The sequence below is a fragment of the Choloepus didactylus genome (genome assembly GCF_015220235.1).
Source record: "Choloepus didactylus isolate mChoDid1 chromosome Y unlocalized genomic scaffold, mChoDid1.pri SUPER_Y_unloc1, whole genome shotgun sequence".
NCBI lineage: Eukaryota > Metazoa > Chordata > Mammalia > Pilosa > Megalonychidae > Choloepus > Choloepus didactylus.
In genome coordinates this window covers 3,510,153-3,522,302 of record NW_023637624.1, presented here as the reverse complement: position 1 = coordinate 3,522,302, position 12,150 = coordinate 3,510,153, and the positions used below count along the sequence as shown (strand labels likewise).

Sequence of the window (12,150 nt, the reverse complement as noted above, 5' to 3'; positions counted from 1 at the left end):
TGAGTGAAAAGAAGCCAAACAAAAGAATACTCTATGATTTCATTTCTATAAAGTTTGAAAAGAGGCAAAATCTATGGTCTTGGAAATCAGGAAAGTGATTACCTTTGAGTGAGTAGTGTCTGGGAGGGCACACAAGGGGGGTTTCTGGGAGATTGGTCATGTACTGTTTGGGAATCTGGTTGCAGGGTACATAGGTGTGTTCTCTTTATGAAAATTCATTAAACTCTACACTTAAAATGTGTGCACTCACTGAGGGAGAGAAACTCACAAAAGAGAAGCCCTGGATCTAGCCACCTTGTGTGTAGTCCCCACAACTGCTTGGCTCAAAAGTCATTCTTCCTTTATAACTCTTGGTAGCCTTCTCTGTTAAAGCTACAATAGTAACTTCAAGGTGGATTGACTAAGTCTTCTGAAATTTCATAGGTAGACTTATGGTTTAAATTAGCATTTGGTTAGACTTCTGCTTCTGGGAAGATGCAGTAGGTGCATTTTTCCCCATTCCTCCAGCAAAGTACAACTAAAACCCTGGACATTGTATATGAAACAAATATAAGAAGACTCTGAAAGGTGGAGAGAAGAAGGCAGGCCAGCTAGAGACAACCGACCCTGAGAAACAACACGGTGGTGAGTTCCCTGAGTTTTCTTTTTGTCTTACATATGCCAGACTTGGAGCTGAGGACACTGGCAGCCTGGAAATGACAATGGGCATGCACAAATAAAACACATTTAGTTAAGAAAAAAAAGATATGTACTCTTTTCTGTATGTATATTATACTTCAATTAAAGTATACCTTAAAAACTTTTGCCTAAACTTTGTCCAGCTATATTGAAACTGAAACTCTGAGGGCCAACTCTGAGTAGAGATTCACCAAGGTAACCAATGCCACCTCGAAGTTTCTTAAGTACCGCCTTTACTCTCTTCCTGCTGATACCCTATGCAGTTTTTCCTGAAACAGAGAGAGCTCAGTGAAATTTCTTCTATAGACCTTTATACTGGAATTCTAAATGAAGTAATCTGAGCACATACATAGGTTTTCCTTTAATGTGTGGTGGCCAGTTTGTTGGCAGCAGCCATTCATTGAGGAAGTTACACCATAACTATCTCATCACCACTAGTCTGGTCCTACAAGAAATGCTAAAAGGCATTCTGCACGTTGAAAGGGAAGGGCACTAGACAATTGTCTGAAGTCACATGAAGAAATAAATATCTCTGCTAAAGATAATGACATGGGTAACTAGAAATACTACTACCTATTGCATTTCTTACTTGCAACTCCACTTTTTACTTCCTACAGGATCTAAAAGGCAACTGCATAAAATGTAATGATAAATCAATCGTTTTGGACTCATAATGTATAAATATGTAATTTGTGACAAAACAACATAAAGGAGGGGACAAAGGGTATGGGAACAACTATTGAAGTTGTTAAGTTGCTATAAAAGCAAATAAGATTCCTATATATTTAGGATGTTAAATTTAAGCCTCATGTAACCACAAAGAAAATATCAGAGAATATGCACTCTCATAGACTCAGGAAGTAGAGTACAGGCTACTAAGGGTGGGGGCGGCAGGAGCAATGGGGAGTGAATGCTAAATTAGTGTAGGGTTTCTGTTTGGATGATGGTGAGGGTACTACAACATTGTGAATGTGACTAGTCCAACTGAATGGTATGCTTGGGAGGGGTTGGGATAGGAAGATTTATGTTGTATATATGTTTCTGCAATTAAAAAAAAAAGGAAAGTAAAGAGACAATGACAGGGCCTTGTCCTGTGAAATACCAACGGCTGGGAAGTCAGTTCATTGCTTTCATCTCTGGTTTGAACATGGTGCGGACTAAAGCAGACAATGTCCCAGGTGCCTATCGCAAAGTGGTGGCTTCTCGAGTCCCCAGGAAGGTGCTTGGGTCCTCCACCTCTGCCACTAACTCCACGTCGCTTTCGTCGCAGAAAGCCAAAAACAAATAAATATGCAGGAGGGAATCCAGTTTGTGTGTGCCCAACCCCCAAATGGCAAAAAGGAATTGGAGAATTCTTTAAGCTGTCCCCTAAAGATTCCAAAAAAAGAGAATCAGATTCTTGAAGAGGCAGGAAGCAGTGGCTTAGGAAAAGCAAAGAGAAAAGCATGTCCTTTGCAACCTGGTCACACAGATGCCGAAAAAGAATGGAACTTTCTTGTTCATCTTTGACTAATATCTCCTGTTTACTCTGGTATTCTAGGATGTAAATTTGCATAAATATGTTTGTTCCTATCAGTTCTGTTGAATGGGCATTTAATTTAAAAATTAGGCTTAATTAGTTATTCAAAAGCAAGTAGTTATTAGTATGTAAGATTAATATATGCTGCTTAGCTTAGTATTCAGTATAATGTGGTATTTTGTTTCCTCCTTTTACCTGTTAAACTTCTTGTTCTTGCTAAAAACAAATCACTGCATGGTGTTCTAATTACAAATCTGCTGTATTTTACATCTGCTTAGATCTTTGTACTGCTGCCATTTTTTGTTGGCATTTGATTACTGGAATGTTGCCATTTCCCCTTTTATTTGATTAAAAAAGCAGAGTTAGATTTTTGCACATTGAAAAAATTCAGTATTAATTAAACTGAACCTATATAGCCTTTTTCAGAGAGGGCACCAGAAACATAATATTGAAAAAAATTTGGATGGGTATCTTTAGATAATTTTAATGGCAATTTGATTGACAATCAGAGCTTCTTATAAAAAAAGGTAAAATACTAGCATAGATGCAAAGGAGAGGCCAGGCCTCCCTATAATTGTGCCTAAGAGCCTCCTCCCGAATGCCTCTTTGTTGCTCAGATGTGGCCCTCTCTCTCTAGCTACGCCAACTTGAAAGGTGAAATCACTGCCTACCGCACTACGTGGGATCAGACACCCAGGGGAGTGAATCTCCCTGGCAACGTGGAATATGACTCCCGGGGAGGAATGTAGACCTGGCATCGTGGGACGGAGAACATCTTCTTGACCAAAAGGGGGATGTGAAAGGAAATGAAATAAGCTTCAGTGGCAGAGAGAATCCAAAAGGAGCCGAGAGGTCACTCTGGTGGGCACTCTTACGCACACTATAGACAACCCTTTTTAGGTTCTAAAGAATTGGGGTAGCTGGTGGTGGATACCTGAAACTATCAAACTACAACCCAGAACCCATGAATCTCGAAGACAGTTGTATAAAAATGTAGCTTATGAGGGGTGACAATGGGATTGGGAAAGCCATAAGGACCACACTCCACTTTGTCTAGTTTATGGATGGATGAGTAGAAAAATAGGGGAAGGAAACAAACAGACAAAGGTACCCAGTGTTCTTTTTTACTTCAATTGCTCTTTTTCACTCTAATTATTATTCTTGTTATTGTTGTGTGTGTGCTAATGAAGGTGTCAGGGATTGATTTAAGTGATAAATGTACAACTATGTAATGGTATTGTGAACAATTGAATGTACGATTTGTTTTGTATGACTGAGTGGTATGTGAATATTGTTCACTGACATCCTGTTGTAATAATTAACTGTGTTTTAACAGGATGTTTTTCTGAAATTTGTTTGCAGTTAACAATTACTTATTTTCACACACACACACAAAAAGAGACAATGACAGGTAAATGCAATACATGATATTGGATGGGATCTAAGAATGAAGGAGAAATGTCAAAAGGACATTATTGGGACATAAGAAAAATTGGAATATAGAATGTAAGCTTTATATCAAGGCTGAATTTCTTGAACTTGGTGCTGCACTTAAGGTGACTGCATGAGTGAAATTTCCTGTTCAAAGGAAATGTGCATGGAAGCATTTTGTATTCAAGGAGTATTGTCTGTGAAATCTGTTCTCAATTGTTTGGAAAATAGGTGGATGGGTAGACAGTTGGATAGATAGATGGATAGATAGATAGATAGATAAATAGATGGAATGATATGGCAAAGATAGCAAAATGTTGGAATTGGTGGAACTGGGTACCTTGGAGGTGGGGATATGTTAGGGTTCTCTGTATGGAGTTTGTATTGCATTTTTAAAAAATTTTTATTAGAGAAGTTGTGGGTTTACAGAACAATCATGCATAAAATACAGTATTCCCATACACCACCCCACCACCAACATTTGCATTGATGTGGAAATTTTGTTACAGTTGATAACACTGTTTTTGTAATTCTACTATTTCTTTTAACAGTTGTTACATTTGTTACAATTGATGAGAGATTATTAAAATAGTCCTGTAACTATTGTCCATAGTTTACATAGGGGCATTTTTCCTCATATTCTCAACTTAATATTATTATTGTGGTTTGCATTGCTTTTTTGACACTGAACTTTAAGTTTGAAATTATTTCAAAATAAAAAGTAAAAAAAAAAGTTTAAAAAACCCTTCTGTAGTAAATATTTGGAAAACATGGATTTGGTAAGGGTTTAATATCCAGAATATATAAAGAACTCTTACAATTTAACCACAAAAAGAAAAACAACCCAATTTAAAAATGGGCAAAGGACTCGTTAGACACGTCTCCAAAGACATACAAATGGACAGTAGGCACATGAAAAGATGCTCAATGTTATTACTCACAAGGGAAATGCACATCCAAACCACAATGAGATGCTCTTCACACCCATTAGAATGGCTATTTTTTTTAAAAGGAAAATAACAGGTGTTGGTGAGGATGTGGAGAAATGGGAACCTTCATACTTTACTGGTGGGATTGTAAAATGGTGCAGACAATGTGGAAAACAATTTTGTGGTTCCTCAAAAGATTAGCATAGAATTACCATATGACACAGAAATTTCACTCCTAGATATTTAGTCAAAAGATTTGAAAGAAAGGACTCAAACAGTTACTTGTACTTCAGTATTCGTAGCAGCATTGTTCACAGGAGCCAAAAGGTGGAACAGATGTTCTTTTTTTAAAAATTCTAAAATGCTTTTTTGAGATCACTTAACAGACAGTTCATCCATTTAAAGTGTACAATTCAATGGCTTTCATTATTTCCACAGAGCTGTACAACCATCACCACAATCAATTTCAGAACATTTTCATCATCTGAAAAAGAAACCCTGTACCCCCTAGCTATCATCCCCTCATTCTCCCATACCCCCCTTCCCAGCTCTAAGCAACCACCCAATCTAACCATAGTTTATCCCACCCTGGACCTTCACACAAATGGAACCACACATGTTGACTCCTGTGGCTGGCCTCCTCCACTTAGCCCATTGTTTTCAAGTTTCATACAAGTTGTAGCACACATCAACACTTTATTCCTTTTTATAGCTGAATAATATTCCATTGTACAGACACACCATATTTTGTTTATCCATTCATCCAATGATGGACATTTTGGGTTCTTTCCACTTTTTGGCTATTATGAATAATGCTGATATAAACACTAATGTAAAAGTTTTTGTTTGGACATATGTTTTCATTTCTCTTGGGTATTTATCTAGGAGTGGAATTGCTGGGATCATATTTCTTTTGCTTTAAAAAAACTTTTTATTTTGAAATAATTTCAAGCTAACGGGAAAGTTGCATAAATAATACAAACCCCACATAGAGAACTCCAAAATACCCCCACCCCACAGCCAGATACCCAGATTCACTAATTTTAACATTTTCCATCTTTGCTGTGTCATTCTATCATCTATCTGTAGCTAGCTATCTATCTATCTATCTATCTATCTATCTATCTATCTATTTTTCTGAACATGTGAGAGCAGGTTGCACACATCATATTCCTTGAACACATAATATTTCCATGCACATTTTCTACAAACAAGGATATTCACTTTTATAATCACCTTAAGTGCAGTTATCAAGTTCAAGAAATTTAACATTGATATAAAGCTAACATTCTATATTCCAATTTAATCTTATCTCCCAAATATGTCATTTTTTAAATTAAAGAATTTGTAGGTTTACAAAAGTCATGCAGAAAATACAGAGTTCCCATATACCCTCCCATTATTATTTTTTAAATTTTTTTAAGTTGTGAACTTTAACGTATATCCAGAACAGCGGTAACTTTCAAAGTACAATTTTGCAAGTAGTTAGAGAGAAAATGTCAAAGTATGTCATAGGTCACAGTTCCACAACTTCAGCCATTTCCATTATTGTAAAATATAACACATATACAGAATGGTGTCATCTCTCAATGTACAGCCCAAAAACCAGTCATACAGGTAATTTCAAAAATTTTTATGGGTTACAGTTCCACAGTTTCAATTCTTTCCTTATTATGCAATACAAGGTATATACAGAAAGATGAAGACCTTCAAGGCACAATTCAATGAACAGCTATAGATCAAATCCCAAAGGATGCTATAGGCTGCAATTCCACCATGTCATTTACCTCCTTCCAACAATTCCAACACTCCAGCATCCCTATATATACATATATTATATATGTATATATAATATATGTATATATAATATATATATATAATTATATGATGTTTCAGTATTCATAGACCTTTGTTATATCTTATCTTGTTTATTGCTACCACTTCCTCTCATTTAATCTCTTTCTCCAACTTTAGAGGTGTCTAGACAGTGAGCACCCTAACTTGTTCATATTGGAAGATGGTGTCAACAGTATGGGGAAGGGGGTCACATCTAATTGTTTTTCTTAAAGAAGCTGTTTCCTCTGGGTTTTAGGACTTGTCTGATATAGGAGAAAATATGGAATGCTTCACAAATTTGCATGCCATCCTTGTGTAGGGGCCATACTAATCTTCTCTGTATCATTCCAAGTTTAGCATATATGCTGCCAAAGCGAGCACCCCCCCATTATTAATACCATGCATTAGTATGGTATATTTGTTAAAAGTGATGGAAGAATATTATTATTATTGTACCATTAACTATAGCATGGTTTACATTAGTGTGCAGTGTGTTGCACAGTCCTGTCTTGTTTTTTTTAATTTTTTTCTAGTAACATATATAGAAACTAAAATTTCCCCTTTCAGCCACATTCAAATATATAATGCGGTGCTGTGACTCATATTCACAACATTGTGCTACCATCACCACAATCCATTATCAAAACTTTTCCATCAACCTAAATAGAAACTGTACAATTTAAGCATTAACTCCCCCTTCCCTAACCCCAAGTCAGCACCTGATAATGTGTATTCTAGTTTCTGACTGTAAGAGTTTGCTTATTCTAATTATTTTTTTATCAGTGAGATTCTGTAATATTTGTCCTTTTGTATCTGGCTTGTTTCATTCAACATGATGTCTTCAAGTTTCATCCATGTTGTTGCATGTATAAGAACATCATTCCTTTTTACAGCTGAAAACAATCCCATTGTATGTAGATACCATATTTTGCTAATCCATTCATATGTTAATGTGCCCGTGGATTGCTTCTGTCTTTTGGCAATTCTGAATATTGCCACTATGAACAATGGTGGCAAATACCTGTTCCAGTCCCTGCTTTCTACTCTTAAGGGATTCTGGGTCATATGGTAATTCAATACTTAAATTTTGAGGAACAGCCAAACTGTCTTCCACAGCAGCTGCACCATTTTACATTCACATGAAAAATGTACAAGGGTTTCTACTTCTCTATATTCTCTACAACATTTATTATTTTCCATTTTTAAATAGTAGCCATTCTGGTGGATGTGAAATGCTATCTCACTGTGGTTTCGATTTGCATTTCTCTAATGGCTAATTAATGATGTCACACATATTTTCATGTGCTTTCTGTCCATTTCTTTATCTTGTTCGGAGAAATGTTTATTCAAGTATTTTACCCATTTTTAATTAGGTTGTTTGTGTTTTTGTTGTTGAGTTGAACAACTTCTTTATATATTCTGAATATTAAAACCTGACCAGACATGTGGTGTCCAAATATTTTCTCCTATTCTGTAGGTTGTCTTTTTACTTTCATGATAAAGTCCTTTGAGGAACAAAAGTTTTAAATTTTGATGAGATCCCATTTATCTGTTTTTTTTTCTTTTGTTGCTCATGATTTGGGTGAAAAGTGTAAGAAATCATTGCCCAACACAAGGTCCCAAAGATGCTTAGCTATGTTTTCTTCTAGTTTTATAGTTCTTATGTTTAGGTCTTTGATCCATTTTGAGTTTGTTTTTGTATATGTTTGGGGTAGGGGACCCCCTTATTTCTTTTGCATATGGACATGCAGTTTTCCCAACACGATTTGCTGAAGAGACTATTTTTTCCTGATTAAGGGGACTTCACAAATTTGTCAAAAATCACTTGGCCATAATTGTGGGGGTTGATTCCATTGGTCTATATGTCTGTTCTTGTTCCGTTCCATACTGCTTTGATTACTGTGGTTTTGTAACAAGTGTAAGTCCTCCAACTTAGTTCTTTTTCAAGATGGCTTTAGCTATTCAGGGCCCCTTACCCATCCATATAAAGTTGATGATTTGCTTTTTAATTTCTGCAAAGAAGGCTGTTGGAATTTGATTTGGATTGAATTAAATCTGTAAATTGCCTTTGGTAGAATTGACATTATAACAATATTTATTCTTCCAATCCATGATCACAAACTGTCCTTCCATTTACTTAGGATGTTTCATTCTATTCCTAGTTTTCTAAGCAGTTTTTTTTTCAAGAAGGGGTGCTGGATTTTGTCAAAGATCTTTTCTGAATCAATTCAGATGATCATGAAGGTTTTATCCTTCATTCTGTTAATGTTGAGTATCACATTAATTGATTTTCTTATGTTGGCCCTCCCTTACATACTTGGGATAAATCCAAATTTTCATGGTATATAATTCTTTGAATGTGCTGTTGGATTGGATTTGCAAGTATTTTGTTGATAATTTTTGCATATATATTCATAAGGGATATTAGTCTGTAATTTTCTTTGCTTATGTTATCTTTATCTGTCTTTGGTATTAGAAGGATGTTGGCCTCATGGAATGAGTTAGGGAGTGTTTCTGCCTCTTGAATTTTTTGGAAGAGTTTGAGCAGGATGAGAGTTAATCATCCTTGGAATATTTGATAAAACTCATCTGAGAATCCATCTGGTCCTGGTCTTTTGTATGTTGAGAGGTTTTTGATTACTGATTCAATCTCTTTACTAGTTATTGTTCTGTTGAGATCTTCTGTTTCTTCTTGAGTCAATATAGGTGGTTTGTTTGTTTCTAGGAATCTGTCCATTTCATCTTGGTTTTCTAAATTGTTGGCATGCTCTTGTTCGTAGTAACAGCTTATAATCCTTTTTATTTCTGTGCGGTTAGTAGTAATTTCCCTCCTTTCATTTATGATTTTAGTTATTTGTTTCCTCTCTTTTTCTTTGTGAGTCTAGCTAGAGGTTTGTCTATTTTATTGATTATATGAAAGAAAATTTCTCTCTATTGCTTTTTACACTCTGTTTCTTTTATCTTCACTCCAATCTTTGTTATTTCCTTCCTTCTGCTCACACTGAGCTTAGTCAGCTCTTGTTTTTCTAGATACTCTAGTTAGGAAGTTTCATTCCCCTTAAGATATTTCCCAATTCCCCTTTTGATTTCATCTTTGACCCATTGGTTGCTTAATTTCCATATATTTGTGAATTTTCCATTTCTCCCTCTGTCATTGATTTCTAGCTTAATTCCATTGTGGTTGAAATTGATACATTGTATGATTTCAGTATTTCTGAATTTATTGAGAATTGTTTTGTGAATTAGCATATGGTCTATCCTGGAGAATGATCCATATGCACTTGAGAAAAATCTGTATTCTGCTGCTGATTGGTGAAGTGTTCTATATATGTCTGTTAAGTCCAGTTGGTTTATAGCATTGTTCAAGTCTTCTATTTCCTTAATGGTCTTTTGTTGAGATGTTCTATCCATTATTGAAAGTGATGTATTGAAGTCTTGTACTATTAATGTAGAAGTATATATTTCTTCCTTCAAATATGTCATATTTGCCTCATGTATTCTGGGGCTCTGCCAGTAAGTGCATATATATTTAAAATTATTATGTCTTCTTGTTGAATTGGCTGCTTTACCAATATATAGTGACTTTCTTTATCCCTCACAGTGGTTTTTGATTTAAAGTCTATTTTATCTGATATTAGTATTGTTTCTACAGCTCTTTGTTTTTGTGGTATATGTTTTTTCCATCCACAGACCAACCTGTGTCTTTGAATTTAAGGTGAGTCTCTTGAAAACAATATGTAATTGGGTCATGCTTTTTTTAATCAATTTTTCCTTTAAAGTCATTACTGATAATGTGAATGTTCTGCCATTTTGCTATTTAGTCTTTGTAATTCTTATACCTTTTTTTGACAGTCAATTTTTCTGTTAACACCTACTTTCATATTTATTTGATTTTTTGTTTTGTACCATTTTTAGTCCCTTCTCATTTCTTCCTGCATATTTTTCATACATTTTATTTGTGGGGTAAAGTTTAACATCTTAAATCTATAATGATCACATTTTCTTTGATGCTTATCCTCTCCATCCCCCAACTTTTTTGTTGTACTTGTTACAAAGAATATCTTTATACGTTGTATCTCCCAACACATAAATTTATCATTACTGTTTGTGCATTTGCATTTTAGATCATCTAAGAAGCAAAAAGTGGAGTTACATACCAAAAAATACAATATAATAGTACTGGCATTTATAATTACCCATAAAATTACACTTATCAGAGGTCTTTATTTCTTTATGCCACTTTGATCGACTCTCTAGTGTCCTCTCCTTTCAGTCTGATGAACTCCCTTTAGCATTGCTTCTAGGGTAAGTCTAGTGGTGACAAACTCCTGCAGCTTTTGTTTTTCAGGGAATGTCTTAATTGTTCCCTCATTTTTGAAGTCAAGTCTCACTGGTTAGAAAATTCTTGGATGGCAATTTTTTCTTTTAGCATTTTAAATATTTCATCCCACTGCCTTCTTGCCTCCATGGTTTCTGATGAGAAACTATCACTTAATCTTTTTGGGATTTTCTTGTACATAACTCATTCCTTTTCTCTTGCAGCCTTCAGAACACTTTCCTTGTCCTTAGCATTGGAAACTTTTATTACTATGTGGTTTTCTTTGAGTTTCTCCTGCTTGAAATGTGTTGAGCATCTTACATGGCATATATGTATCTTTCATTCCATTTGGTAAGTTTTCTGCCATTATGTATTTGATATTCCTCTGCCCCTTTCTCTCTCTCTTCTCATTCTGGGACTCCCACTCCTATTATATGTGTATTGGTACACTTGATGGTGCCCACAGGTCTCTTAGGCTCTGTTCATGTTTTAAATTTTTCTGTTCTGCTCCTCAGCCTGAATCATTTCAATTGTCTTGTCTTCAAGATCACTGATTCTTTCTTCTGTCCACTCCAATCTGCTGTTGAAAACCCCAAGGGAATTTTTCATTTCAGTTATTGTGTTCTTTAATTTCCTTAGTTCTGTTTGGACTCTTTTAAAAATTTCTCTTTTTATTGATATTCTTAAATTGTTTTCATTGTTTTCCTCATATGCTTTAGTTCTTTTTTGGTGTGGCCCTAGAATGCTTTACTTAATGAGATTTTGTTATATTTTTAATTAACTATTTTATGTATAAGAAAATTAGAATAAGGTTAGCACATTAGTGAATCAACATGATACAATCTTCGTACTACACAATAATTGATATTAGCATGTATAGATATCTGGATGCCACATTTTCCCTATTGTGTGTTGTTTATTGTTATTTTTAACAGTTTTATTCACAACACATAGAATCCATACAAAGTGCTCAGTCAGTGGCTCTTGGTATAATCACAGATTTGTTCATTCATCACCAGAATCAATTTGAGACCATTTATCATTGATCCAAAAAAAATTCCATACCCTATGTATGCCCCTTTATTGACACTTAGCATTGGTATAGTACTTTTGTTACAATTGATGAAAGAATATTATGTTACTGTTAACTATGGTTCATAGATTACATTGCTTGTATTTTCCCCAAAATACCTCCTATTATTAACATCTTATAATAGTGATGAACATTTGTCTAATTTATGTAAGAACTTTCTTATATTTGTACAATTAACTGCAGTAATTATCCATGGCATGTTTCTGTATGTTATACAGTCCCATGTTTTATCCTCTGGCTTTCCTTCTAGTGCCATACAAGACACTAAAGTTCCCTTTTCAACTATAGTCACAAACAAATTTTGTACATCTTTTTATATGCTTTTTAGTCATTGTCTTTCCTCTTT

At 34.9% G+C, this 12,150-nt stretch overlaps 1 protein-coding gene and 1 non-coding gene across 2 annotated transcripts; one reads left to right on the top strand and one right to left on the bottom strand.

Moving 5' to 3' along the window:
• Positions 1-1,825: 1,825 nt before the first annotated feature.
• LOC119525862 (PCNA-associated factor-like) lies at positions 1,826-2,191 on the top strand. Its single transcript, XM_037824662.1, has 2 exons — positions 1,826-1,952; positions 2,121-2,191. Exons 1-2 carry the CDS (start codon positions 1,826-1,828, stop codon positions 2,189-2,191), a joined length of 198 nt encoding a protein of 65 aa, XP_037680590.1.
• A 4,476-nt stretch (positions 2,192-6,667) lies between these two features.
• On the bottom strand, positions 6,668-6,774 carry LOC119525938. Its single transcript, XR_005215042.1, has one exon. It is a non-coding gene; the product is annotated as a U6 spliceosomal RNA (small nuclear RNA).
• Positions 6,775-12,150: the final 5,376 nt, after the last annotated feature.